Below are 14,161 nucleotides of genomic sequence, written 5' to 3' on the forward strand. Positions count from 1 at the left end.
TCTCCAGAGAGAAAAGTCCAAGCTTTTTCAACCTTTCTTCATAAGGCAAGCTCTCCAGTCCAGGCAGCATCCTGGTAAACCTTCTTTGCACCCTCTCCAAACCCTCTGTATCTTTACTATAGTAGGGCGACCAGAACTGGACACAATATTCCAAGTGTGGTCTATTACATATGGATGGATACTGTTATGCCTCACTGAGGTAGCATGTTGGAAATCAAGTTGCATTATTCCTTGTGTTGTCACAAAAGTTAGTTTCTCCTGAGTTTTAGACTAAAGATGACAGAAAGCACACACTCGGTTTCTGGACTTCACAAGGATTACTATTTATCACACATAAATAGACCTAATTCCACAGAAAAATGATGGACCACTGAGCTATAATGCCATTAATTAAAACTCTAAGATGCTCATGAACCAAGTCCCCTTAAAAGCAAGCACAAATTGTACACACACACACACACACACACACACAGACACACACACAGACACACACACACACACACACTCACACACACACACACACACTCACTCACACACACACACACACACACACACAGACACACACACTCACTCACACACAGACACACACACTCACACACACACACACAGACACACACAGACGTGCGCGTGCACACACAGACACACACACAGAAACTAAACATCAATCTTTGAGTGGAAGGAACACACAGAAAACAGTTTCGTCGATCCCTGTTCGCGGGAGTCGCTGAGATAATTCTTGTGCTGATCAGAATGCTGCTTCTCCAGATGCTGTCACTGGTTTACTAGAGATACAGTCTGTGGTTTATAAAAGGTCTGACTTACTCATTAAAGGTCAGAACTTTCTGCAGCTGCTGAAGGAAAAGACAATCAGCTGGTTATCCTCAGATTTCAAGTCGCTTTTCCTGCCAGGAACAGAGCTGATGATGAACAGGTCCTCAGATGGTGGAGGTCGGATGGCTTCTCCCTGTCATGTTCATATCCACAAACTGTTCAATTACCTGGGAACCAATCACATCGTCATTGGCAGCAAGATGGTCTTTGTCATTGATACTGGTCTTTAGTACAAAGACCAATCAGAAACTTGTTTCTGGCTGAATCACCATTTGTACATGGGCATGTCTCCAGTTCGTCTGCACCTTCTTCTGCTGCTGTCTGACCCAGCAGCTGTGTAAACAATACTTACAATGAGTGTCAGGTTACTTGCTTTCAAAGAGTGCAGTATCCCTTAAACAATCCTTGGTTTTCAACAATTCTGATGCGTTTCAGTCCACAATTAAAAATACACTAAGATAAAAAGGCACAAATGTTTAAAAAAAGTTTAAAAAACACTTTTGAAGAATAATAATGCCAAGTTTCTGAGCTGGTAAGTTCCATGATGTTCCTTGAATTTGATCTGAGAAACAATGCAACCTCAGTTACACAGGTTCAGTTCTTATTCGCTCCTAATGAGTCTTCACCACAGCTGCATAGGTTACATCCGCTAGAAAGAGACAGAAATCAGAGCTAATGATCATTATCAATTCAGTTTGAAGGTAAATACAGGAAAGGGGCATATTTACCCAAATATCAGTCCCATCACTATCAGAGTAGTTACAGGAAAGGGAAATATTTACTCCATCAGTTGTTCATTTTCCCCCTCATTCACTTTATGACGCTCACAAATACATTGGGAGAGACAAGCTTTTTGAGAGACAGTCAAGTATCATCCAATGGGATAATGGAGAGACTGTTTGCTTTCTGATTGGTGGAGTAAAGGAACACCCTAATAAAGATGAACAGACCGATGGGCCAATGACAACAGCATCATGGTGAGGGAATGGGACTTTAAGGTCATGTGATCAAATCTCCATAATGGCACCACCCAACGTTGGGGTCTCAAATAACAAGGAAATGGATCACCCAGGCCCAACTAGCACTGTCCCACACATTGGAGAATGGGCTTCAGGGATTGGGAAATGAGAAAAGATTAGAATTAGGATTCTGAAAGAACAAAACTGACTCACTCTCTTCTGAATCAGCAACCCGGAGAATCTTGCCACCTTGAAATGAAAGAGAATAGTCTGTTAGTGAGGAGGATGTATTTTAAATGTTTAGAAATACCACTATGTGGGAAAAAAGTATGTAGCTGGTTACCTTTTCTGTTGCTGTCAAACACGATGCTGGCATAGGTACAGGAATCAGGCTGAGCTGTAATACAAACAGTATTCACTCTGAAACTGCCTTACTGCATCAGCTTTCTGACTCTAGAATCAAAGAATCATACAGAATCCTGGATTCACATCACAGCTTTACCATTGGAAAATGTTGAATGAACTGCATGAGAATCAGACATCAAACCATATTCGGAGTTATTTGGACAGGTGGTGTTCCAACACGCATGTCTTAAGGAGCGACTTAAGAGGGGGAAAGAGAGTTGGAGAGGTTTGGACAGGGATTCTCACAGTCTTGGAGATTGAAAATTAGACCCCAGTGATGTTACTATTACAGTCCGGTGAATCCACCACCACACATCTCTCTCTAATGAGTGTAGATCAGAGTGGTCCTGGAAAAGCACAGCATTCAGGCAGCATCCGAGGAGCAGGAAAATCGACATTTCGGGCAAAAGCCCTTCATCACTCTAATCTCGACTCTGATCTCCAGAACCTGCAGTCCTCACGTTTGCCGAGCTTTTCCTCTCTAATGAGAGAACAGCCCGATGCCCTCTGGGACTATGGTGAGTTTACATTTACAGGAAGGGATATGGAGGGGCCAGATTTGGAAATATTGTGAGTATATGAGGATGACAGACCCAATGCCGTGGAAGAATTTGAACCTGAGAAGGATAATCTTTAATTTTATTTCTTTTTCAATTCAGGAGCCGTTCTAGGCACCACACCTTGGGAAGGATATTCTGACCTGAGAAAGAGTGTGGTGCAGAATGATGACATCAGGTCTCACAGAGTTAAATTACAAGGTGTGGGAGCACAAATTATGTTTGTATCCTGTTGCACTGGAAGGTTTTGGATGATTTGATTGAAGTTCTCAACAAAAGAAGAGCATAAACGATCTTTCCACATTCTCCAAGTCGGGAAGTCTCAGATGCCTTCCCATGGAGGTTCCTGATTCCATGATTCCCAACCCTATCCCAGGGTTTCCAATTTTCCCACAGTCCCATGGTTCAGGTTATAAAACCCTGCACCCAGCACTCTGAGCCAATCCCCTCCATTGCAGAGGGAAACACATCCTGCTCCTCCACAATGTACACCCAGTCGGTCCATGATTTTAAAGAATCACGGTTCACAGTGTCTCAGAGATATTGTGGATCACAGTTTACATGAGGGAACTTATTGGAAGTTAAATTCAAAGTGTGCCCCTTACTCCGGCATACCTTTTATGCTACCCCTTCCAGAACCCACTTACCATCCCCTCACTATGCTAAGATATGGCACTTTGATGCCCATTGCCAGGTATTTCCAGTGAGTAATACTTTCCTGGAGATATTTTCCAAACACATTGATTAGAGATATTATTACACACCCATGGATCAAGTGGGACTTCATGGAGGCGTCCGGGCTTTGAAGGAGGGACATTACCACTATACCACAAGACCCCTAATGGTCTTAATCATAGAGTCATAGAGATCTAGAGCACAGTAAAAGGCCCTTTGGCCCATTGAGTCCATGCTGGTCAAAACCAACCATCTACCCATTCCAATTCTATTATCCAGCAGTTGCCCCAATGCCTTATACATCGACATTGCAAGTGCACACCTAAACAGGTCTTTAACATTATGAGGGTTTCATGTCTGTGTCACCCTTAAAAGCAATGACTTCCATTTTCCCGCCATTCTCCGAGTGAAAAGGTTTCCCTCACATCTCCGATAAACCTTGAACATTCATCAAAGATCCTCAGACATCACCTTCCCAACCCACGACCATCTCCAGCTAAACGTTCAGTGGCAGCAGATAAAGGGGAACACCACCACCTGCAAATTCCCCTCCAAGGCACTCACCATCCTGGCTTGGAAATATATCATCACTCCTTCACTCTTGTTCGGTCAAAATCCTGGAATTCACTCCCTCAAGGCATTATGGGTCTACATCCAGCACGTGGACTGTAAGGGTTTAAGAAGGCAGCCCATCGCCATCTTCTCAAGAGGTCAACAAGGAATGGGCAATGAATGCTGGCCAGCCAGTGATATGCATGTTTCATGAATGAATAAAAACAATCGCCCTGCCCCATACCTTAAATTAATGTCCCAAGGTCACTGAACACTCTATCATGGGGAAACAATTTTCAATTCAACCGTATTTATGTCCCTCATAATTTTACGCATCTCAATCATGTCTCCTCTCAATCTCCTCCTCCCTGGAGAAAACAATCTCTCCAAATTCTCTTCAGAATTGAAACTCTCCAGCCCAGGTAACATCCTGGCAAATCTGCTCTGTCCCATAATGTGGATTCCTGAACTTCACACAATTCTTTAGCTGTGACCTAACCAATTTTTCACCCAGTTCCAACATACCCTCACTGCTCTGAATTAAGCTCTATGCTTCAACTAATAAAGGGAAGTATCCCATCGGGTTTTTTATCCATGTTATCCACCTGTCCCGATACATTAAGGGACTGGTGTACATGCACACCAAGGTCGCTCTGATCCTTGGTGTTTCCCAGGGTCCTATTGCTCATTATATCTTCCCTTCCCTTTTCCGTCCTGCCCAAGTGTATCACCTCACACTTATCCATGTTGGATACTGTTTGCTCCTGATCAGTCTATCTGACCAGCCCGTATAGATCCTCTTGTTGTCTAAGGCTATCCTCCTCAATATTTACCACCACAGCTATTTGTTTATCATCTGGGACCATATTAATCAACCCCTCTTCATTCAAGTCTAAATCATTTACGACAAACCGTAAATAGCAAGGGCCCCAACAGTGACCCCTGTGGGATTCCCCGGGACACACACTTCCAGTCACAAAAATGCCCCTCGACCATCACCCTCTGTTTCCTGCCAGTCAGCAAGTTGTGCATCCAATTTACCCCAAATTTCCTTGGATCCCATGGGCTCTCACCTTTGCTGTCATTTTCCCATGTGGAACCTGGTCAAAAGTTTTGCCGAAGTCCAAGAAGACACAAGAACATAAGAAATAGGAGCAGGAGAGGGTTATCTGACCCCTCGAGGAGAATGTGAGGACTGTGAATGCTGGAGATTAGAGTCGAAGAGTGTGGAGCTGGAAAAGCACAGCTGGTCAGGCAGCATCTGAGATGCAGGAGAGTCGTCATTTTGGGAAGAAGCCTTCCATCAGGAAGAAAGATCCTTCCTGATGAAGGGCTTATACTCGAAACGTCAATTCTCCTGCACCACAGATGCTACCGATCTGGTCCTTCAACCCTGCTCCATCATTCAATAAGATCTCTTTTAAAATCTATCTCCCTTTGTATTAAAAAGATGCATCAAATTCATTCCCCGTGTCTTTACATCTGGAAACCTCTTCAAAAAAAATTCAGGGAAGTTGTAAAGATATCATTTCCTGAACAAATCCATGTTCATGATTGATCCCTGTTCCTCCAAATGCAGATCCATTCCGTCCCTCAGAATTACCTCGATCTGTTTCCACCCCACTGAGTATAGACTGAGAGAAAGTGAGGACTGCACATGCTGGAGAGTCAGAGTCAAACAGTGTGGCACTGGAAAAGCACAGCAGCTCAGGCAGCATCTGAGGAGCAGGAGGGTCAACGTTTTCGACATAAGTCCTTCATCAGCCTGACCTGCCACACGTTTTGACACCGAGTTGAGACTGACTAGCCTGAAGTTTCCTGGTTTATCCCTTGTTCCCTTCTTGAGGTACCACACTGGCTGTCCTCCTGTCCTCCAGCACCTCTCCTGCAGCCGGAGAGGAATGGATAATTATTTCCAAAGCCCCTACTATTATCTCCCCTGCCTCACTCAACAACCTGAGATACATTTCATCCTGCCTGGAGATTTATCTACTTTTTGCTGCCCATACCACTCAGCAGTTCCTCTCTATGTTAATTTCTTTCATCTTGTCACAGACTATCTCCCCGATTTCTGCACCAAAATCATCCCTCTCACGCCTGAACACCAACATAAAGTTGTCAATTACAGCCTGACGTACATCCTCTGGATTCAAGTTTCAATTACAACCATGGTCTTTGTTGTCTTTTTACCATGAATATTCCTTTCAATATTTTTGATGCTTCTTTATATTACCTGTCAGTATACATTCATATTTCCTTTTAGCACTCCGAATCTCTACTTTAATTTCCCACTTTCACATTTTATAATCCTTCAGAAATTGCTACTGTTTTGAATTCTCAGTACCTGCCATAAGCCTCCCTTTTCCCTTCATCCAGTGCTGTGTATTCCTCAGTATTCAAGGTTCACTGGATTTGTTGGTCCTACCCTTTAGCCCTGTACTCTCCTTATTTCCTTCTTCAATGCATCCCATTGCATACCTGGTCTGGCCTACATGTGACTCCAGTCCCACAAAAGGACACTGGTGTAAGGTACAGTAATTGTTGAAGAATGAGAGGGGCTGTCAGTGAGCAGATTTATACAGGGCTACAAGGTGCCACATGCTCAAAGAAGAAGCCAATGTTATCAGGAAGTGATGGAAAGCAGCAGCCAGTCTCAAAGATTGCACTGCAGCAAGTCTGCATTTAGAAACATTGTACAGGATGATTTTCCATTTATTTTGGTAAATGGAGGGTACAGAAACAGATATTTTAATAGAAAGAAACAGAGATTTGCCTCCTCTGACTCATCGAGGTGAGGAAGCACATTGTTGGGAGCTTGTACAGAATCTTCAGATTCTGTCTAGTCATAGGTCAGGTCCCAGGGCACTGGAGAAGAGCCCAACATTGTCCCTTTGTTTGAGGGCAATAGGGATAATACAGGAACTTACAGGCTGGTGAGCTTTACGTCCGTGGTAGGGAAAATATTGGAGTAGATTCTTAATGACTGGCTTTACTCAATTTGAAAAAATATCTTCGTATTAACACAAGGCAACATGGTTTTGTGCAGGAAGGTCATGTCACAGAAACTTGATTCAGCCTTTTGAGCAAGTTTCATGATTGACAACGACAGGGTGATAGATATTGTCCACATGGACTTTCATAAGGCCTTTGACAAAGTTTTTCATGGCAGGCTGATACTGAAATTGAAGTCACATGGATCTGCGGAGAGGTGGTAAGATGGATGCAGAATTGGCTTAGTCATAGAAGACAGAGAGTAGTGGTGGAAGGGTGTTTTTCTGACTGGAAATCTGTGACCATTGGTGATCCACAGGAGTCAGTGTTGGGACCCCTGTTAGTTCACAACATTTATAAATATTTTGGAGAATATTGTAGGTGGTATGATTACTAAGTTTGCAGATGACACAAAGATTGAGGGCGCTTTGGGATAGTGAGGAAGATTGCCAGACGATACAGCAGGACATATAAAGGTTGTAGACTTGGGCACAGAAATGGATGCTGAAAATTAATTTTGAGAGACATGTGGTGATGCGTAAGGTCTAATGCAAGAGGGAAGTATACAGTAAATGGTACAACCCTTGGAAGCATTGAAGAGATCTAGGGTAGTTTACTCACTCCTGGTTCAGTCCTTCCCTCACTCCTGGTTCAGTCCTTCCCTCACTCCTGGTTCAGTCCTTCCCTCACTCCTGGTTCAGTCCTTCCCTCACTCCTGGTTCAGGCCTTCCCTCACTCCTGGTTCAGTCCTTCCCTCACTCCTGGTTCAGTCCTTCCCTCACTCCTGGTTCAGGCCTTCCCTCACTCCTGCTGCAGGCCTTCCTTCACTCCTTGTGTGGACCTCCCTTAATTCCTGACATCTCACTGCAATTATATCGATCTTTGGTGAGATCCCATCTGGAATGTCGTGAACGGATCGGATTTCCATATCAACAAAAAGATTCACTTGTTGCAGAGTGAGTGTCATACACTGGCTTGAACCAGGGAATACAGTCTCAGAATGAGGGATAGGTGGTTGGAACTGAGATGAGGGGGAATTTATTGTTTCGAAGCAGTTAATCTTGGGAATTCTCTCATCAGAGAGCTGTGGAAGCTTAGCCATTGAGTATATTCATGAATGAGATTGATAGATTTCCCGGCATTAAAAACATTGAGGGGTAAGGGGATAGTGCAGGAAAGTGGTGTTGAACTACAAGCTCAGACATGATCCTCTTGAATGGTGGAGCATCTTGTCCTTAGTGGGGAACATCCTGATCCACATTCTCCCGACTCTCCTACTTCCTGTGGCTGTGGGAATCCTCCCAAAGACACACTACAGCTTTAAACCTTCCAATGGAATCTCCAACATGGCCTTTGTTGTCAGACAAATCCAAGTAAAATGTCAAACACAACACCAGGAACTCTGTATTACATTTCCCAACCTGATCACAGCAGATGACTCAGTAAATCACTTGATGAATCATACTCTTAAAAGTTGGAATGTCCAGAAACTTCTTCCAAATTTTGCAACTGCTTTGGGATGACTTGACATCTTCAGGAACGGATTTCTTCAAGGAACAGGACCAGAGTAAAGCAACGCTGTGTGATTGCTCCATATTATCTATAATCTACCAAACAGCAGCTTTGACTTCTGGTGTCAGGATTAAACACGGCCCAGATAGAAATCTCTTCAACCTCAGTCTCATCCATGCCAATAATAAAATGACCACAACAGACCCACATAAGATGCAGTATGCACTGATAACATCACTGTTGTTTTCACATTCTGCACCCGACGAGCAAGCCACCCTTGGTCTCTTCAATGCTGCAAACAAGGGACTTGGCCAATGCTTGAGTGTTGCCAAACCAAACCACAAATCATTGGTCAGTTCAATATTCTACCTCTTGTATATGCTAAGACTCCGGGATACATTTAGCACTCTCGAAAGCTTGGGAGGCACGTCCCTCAAAAGGGTGCCCGAGGCTGACATTACTGACTCTGCCCATCATTGCCAGTCTCAGTCCAGCCCATAGGTGACCACGAGGGCACTCTGCTTCTCAATGCCCATTGGGGAAGAGATCCAACACTGGATCAGCTGAGACAGCTCAACCTTCCAGAAACTATGGCAGTGACTGTTTGACAACAAAGTTCTCCACAAGGCAGCAAAAGTCCTTGCTTTCATCATCAGTCCGTGTAAATGTTGGGAGACCCACAATGCCACTGGGGAGGGAATTCCAGGATTGTGACCCAGTGACTGTGAGTGAACGATAATATATTTCCATGTCAGTACAGAGTGGGTGGCTTGGAAGGGAACTTGGAGCTGGTGGTGATCCCATGTAACTGTAGTAAGGAACAGGAATGTAGTGACTGTATCCACACGGTCAGGAAACTGAACAGTGTTTGGACACATTCCCTGTTCTTCCAAAGATAAAAACTTCAAAATCTTTTGCCTCTGTATTTTTGAATCATTTCATTGTTTGTGTGTGTGTTTGGGACTTCTTCAATTCATTAACCAACTACTGCAGCTTGTGAACATTTGGTCATCTTGCAGGATGTTTTATAACGTTTCAATTCACAATCACCTTGTTAAATACAAATGGTTCTGAGACTCCGAGCTCATTAAGGGTTGGCACGGTGACACAGTGGTTAGCACTGCTGCCTCACAGCGCCAGGGACCCAGGTTCAATTCCCACCTCGGGCAACTGTCTGTGTGGAGTTTGCACATTCTCCCTGTGTCTGTGTGGGTTTCCTCCAGGTGCTCCAATGTCCTCTCACAGTCTAAAGATGTGCAGGTTCGGTGAATTGGCCATGCTAAATTGCCTGTAGTGTTTGGTGAATTGGTAAATGTAGGGGATAGGGTCTGGGTGAGTTGCTCTTCGGAGGGTCGGTGTGGACTTGTTGGGCCGAAGGGCCTGTTTCTGCACTGTAGGGAATCTAATCTAATCAATGAGATCCACCGGGCCCACATTTCAATTATATCACCAGCGCTGCACACTTCCCTCCAGTCTGAACTAAAACCACAGACCACAGCGCTCTGCTTCCTGGCCCAAAGCCAATTTCCAAACCACACAACCAGCAACTTTGAACCTCATCAGCTTCAATTTAAAGAAGATATGTACATCGTACTTCACAGCAGGAGCAAGCCCTATGGCCCATCGAGTTCTCTCCACAATTCATTAAGACCACAACTGATCTGGTTCTGTCTCAGTTTTGCTCTCCTACCTTGTCCCCACTCCTCTCGATAAGGCCAAAGGCTGGTAGTCAGACAGCATGTGTTAGCACCAAGGCTATAGGGATGAGAGGGAGTGATGGGACGGCATGGGGTCATTCATTGACACAAACAGTGAATGAGTTTCATCCTTTATGTTTTGAATCCACCCAGGATCACAGCTCTCTCCATGATGTCCATCACTCCTCAGACAGCTGCTCTCACCACATCCTGAGACCCACACTCAGTGCTATGTGCCATCATATACACACTCTTGAGCTTTCTCTCCATCAGCACCCCTTCACACTGTCTCAAAGCTGTCCTGAGCCCCAGTTCAACTTAATTCTCTGGCTCATTCACCCGATACCATGTACCCCCACCCTTCTGGAACCTTCCTCCACCCACTGTCCCACTTGTCTCTCCCCATTCTCCTCCCTCCACCTCTTGTTGGACATTCACTCTCCCTTCTCCGATACTGAGTACAGAACATTCAGCAAAGGTCTCAGTTTTAATCACTTTGCACTCCCACCTCACCGAAGTTCAGACACGACATGATGTTGATCTCTTCTTCCGTTGCCTTTGCCTCTGTGCCCATTTTTTTGGAGAGGAGTCCTCTGTCCATCCCACAGACCCCTTCACCCACCTCTAACTCTCTTCCTCCACCTGGACCCCTCCCTATGGCCTTTAAGCCGCACTTGACCTTTTTAATTGAGAACTGACACTGGTCTTTGTATTTCTCTGCCCTCCTCCATTCACTCCTATCTCCCACTGAACTGAATACTCTCAGGCTGTTCTGTCCACAACAGTCACTCATCTCATCTCAGATCGAGACAAAAGCTCAAAACCACCAAGGTGCAGCCATTTCCCTGTTCTGTTGCTGTCAATCTTGGCACAGAGTCTGGAATTGTCCTGATCTGTAACACAAACAGGAATGATAAGGGGATATTTATTGGTTGGTTTGTTGTTAGGTATCAACAACAGCTCAGTGGACACCACATACCCCTTGGGGTTAGAAGGTTGTGGGTTCAATTCCCCATTCCAGTGGCTACATCGTAAGATCAATGCTGAGACTTCGGAGCAGTTCAAATGGAGCGCTACAATGTCTAAAGTGTTATCTTGTGGCTGAGATGTTAAAGGTTGGAGTGGTCTGCTCTCTCAGGTGGTTGTGAACAATTCCAAATGCGTTACTTCAATGACGAACAGAGGAGCTCTCTACTGTGTCCTTGTCACTCATCCCTCAACCCAGATCATTGTGTCCTCAACATCACTCACCCCTCAGAATACATCATGAAAATACACAGGCTAACTGATTGAGCACAGGGCTGTTTGTGGGACATTACTCTTCACAAACTGGTTGTTGCATTTCTCATTACAAGAATGAAAATAAATGCATTTATGCCTAACTTTTCATGATCTCAGGGCACTGAATAACCCCTTACAGCAGATGAAGCTCTATTTTTATGTTTGCAGTCAACTAATTTCTTACTGCAAGCTGCCACAAACCACAATGTGATCATGATGTCATAATCTGGTTAAAGCACTGAACAGGAGAGTTGGATTATCTTGTATTGATCACAGAGTACAGACCGCCCCGTGGCCCAACATTTCAACTCCCCCTCCCACTCTGCCGAGGACATGGAGGTCCTGGGCCTCCTCCATCCCCACTCCCTCACCACCAGACTCCTGGAGGAAGAACGCCTCATCTTCCGCCTCGGAACACTTCAACCCCAGGGCATCAATGTGGACTTCAACAGTTTCCTCATTTCCCCTTCCCCCACCTCATCCTAGTTTCAAACTTCCAGCTCAGCACTGTCTCCTTGACTTGTCCGGACTTGTCCGACCTGCCTCGCTCCTTTTCCACCTATCCACTCCACCCTCTCCTCCTTGACCTATCACCTTCATCTCCTCCCCCACTCACCCATTGTACTCTATGCTACTCTCTCCCCACCCCAACCCTCCTCTAGCTTATCTCTCCATGCTTCAGGCTCACTGCCTTTATTCCTGATGAAGGGCTTTTGCCCGAAACGTCGATTTTGCTGCTCGTTGGATGCTGCCTGAACTGCTGTTCTCTTCCAGCACCACTAATCCAGTATTTGCTTTTCAGCATCTGCAGTCATTGTTTTTACCTCAGCCTGTTCCAGACGTCTACCATTCTCTTTGTTAAAAGTTATCCTCACAAATAACCCTCAAATTTTTCCTCATTCACCTTCAATTTATGCCGCTTGTATATGACATCTCCACTCTTTGAAAGAAAACGGACTGTCCCCCCTATCCCTGCCTCTCATAAATTTATGTATTTCTGTTCGGTCTCCCCTCACCCTCCAATACTCTCGCAAAAATAAATCCAGGTTTGACCAAATTCTCCTGATAGTTAACACACACCAAATCAGGGAACATCCTGCTCAATCTCTTCTGCACCTTTGTTTTGTGCACAAGTACCCCTATGTCCCTTCATGTTGTAGCTTTCTTCCATTTCTTTTCTCCAGACCTGCTGAGTTTGTCTGTTTGTTTCTCAATCATGACTCCTACAGACATGTCCAAACTTTGATAGAACCTGAACACTGAGGGAACTGGTTCTGAGTGGCACTCGGAACAGCATCGCAGTCACAAAACTACCCGCTCACAATAACTCAATGTCTCCTGCTTTGGATCAATCTCGCCACTTTCCCCTGGATCCCATGAACCTTTGATTTTGTGACCAGTCTGCCTTGTGGAACTTCACCAAACACCTTGCTAACATCCGCATTGATGGACAATATCAAACACCCAATCAACCATCCTTCAATACTCCTTAAAAATTCGATCATGTTTATCAGACCCGACCACCCTTCAACAATCGTCTTCTGAGGGAATGGTACTGGGTCAGACTCGCATCATGAAGACCTCATCAGGGGAGAATTCAAGGTCAGTTAAAACTGAACTGGGAGTTCTCATTTGGGATGATTCTCTGACGGTGGCCAGGCACGAGTTCTATGAGTTGACCAGTTTCCCACTGCAGCTTCAAACATCAACACTGCAACTCCTCCTCAGGAAACCAGACCCCCAGTGAAATCAGCTCTTAAAGATATGGGGGAGTGGGAGTGATCTCAAACGATACACTTTCTCAATATAGAAACAAATGTTGACTCACGGCCTTCTGACAGACTGTTTGTGAATCTCTTGCCACCTTTAACAAAGACAAAATGTTCTCTTAGTTTGATTATAGAATCTGATTATCAATTAGACAATTGCTCAAAACCTTTAAGGTGCAGCCATTTACCTGTTCTGTTGCTGTCAATCTCAGCATAGAGGATGGAACTGTCCTGATCTGTAACACAAACAGGAATGATAAGGGACCATGCATCGACAGGCTTGTCCTTAAATATCAGCAATGGCTCAGTGGACACCACATCATTCTCTGAGTTAGAGATGTGATTGGAGCAAGTGAAATATTGGACTTGCAGCATGGGTTGGTACCTGGGACTTCGATGTTGTGCTTAAAAATGTGTTGCTGGAAAAGCGCAGCAGGTCAGACAGCGTCAAAGGAACAGGAGAATCGATGTTTTGGGCATAAGCCCTTCTTCAGGAATCAAACATCCTGAAGAAGGGCTTATGCCTGAATCGTCGATTCTCCTGTTCCTTTGATGCTGCCTGACCTGCTGTGCTTTTCCAGCAACACATTTTTAAGCTCTGATCTCCAGCATCTGCAGTCCTCACTTTCTCCCACTTCGATGTTGTGGCCATTTTGGAGATATAGGTAGAGTCGGGACAGGAATGGTTGTTGCAGTTCCAGGATTTAGATGTTTCAGTAAGAACAGGGAAGACGGTAAGGTGGGGGGAGGGGGTGTGCAGTGGCATTGTTAGTCAAGGACAGTATTATGGTTGCTGAAAGGACATCTGAGGACTCTCTACTGAGGTAGTATGGGCTGAGGTTAGAAACAGGAAGGTTAGGTCACCCTGTCGGGAGTTTTCTATAGGCCTCCAAATAGTTCCAGAGATGTAGAGGAAAGGATAGCAAAGATGA

The 14,161-nt window shown here is 44.8% G+C and overlaps 1 protein-coding gene across 4 annotated transcripts in view; it reads right to left on the minus strand.

Moving 5' to 3' along the window:
* Positions 1-544: 544 nt before the first annotated feature.
* Positions 545-14,161, minus strand: part of LOC140494222 (polymeric immunoglobulin receptor-like) — an 89,109-nt gene continuing 75,492 nt past the window's right edge. For 2 of the 4 annotated variants that reach the window (XM_072593436.1, XM_072593405.1), the window contains 5 exons: positions 13,418-13,465; positions 13,289-13,324; positions 2,134-2,187; positions 2,004-2,039; positions 545-1,480 (listed from right to left, as the gene is read on the minus strand). In XM_072593436.1, the coding sequence (XP_072449537.1) occupies positions 1,443-1,480; positions 2,004-2,039; positions 2,134-2,187; positions 13,289-13,324; positions 13,418-13,465 (212 nt within the window). In that variant the 3' untranslated portion in view covers positions 545-1,442. Of the gene's footprint in view, positions 1,481-2,003; positions 2,040-2,133; positions 2,188-10,929; positions 11,073-13,288; positions 13,325-13,417; positions 13,466-14,161 lie in introns of those variants that run through there. The other 2 variants (XM_072593425.1, XM_072593415.1) reach the window with 2 other exon arrangements.

Source organism: Chiloscyllium punctatum, chromosome 2 (genome assembly GCF_047496795.1).
Source record: "Chiloscyllium punctatum isolate Juve2018m chromosome 2, sChiPun1.3, whole genome shotgun sequence".
Classification (NCBI taxonomy): Eukaryota; Metazoa; Chordata; class Chondrichthyes; order Orectolobiformes; family Hemiscylliidae; genus Chiloscyllium; species Chiloscyllium punctatum.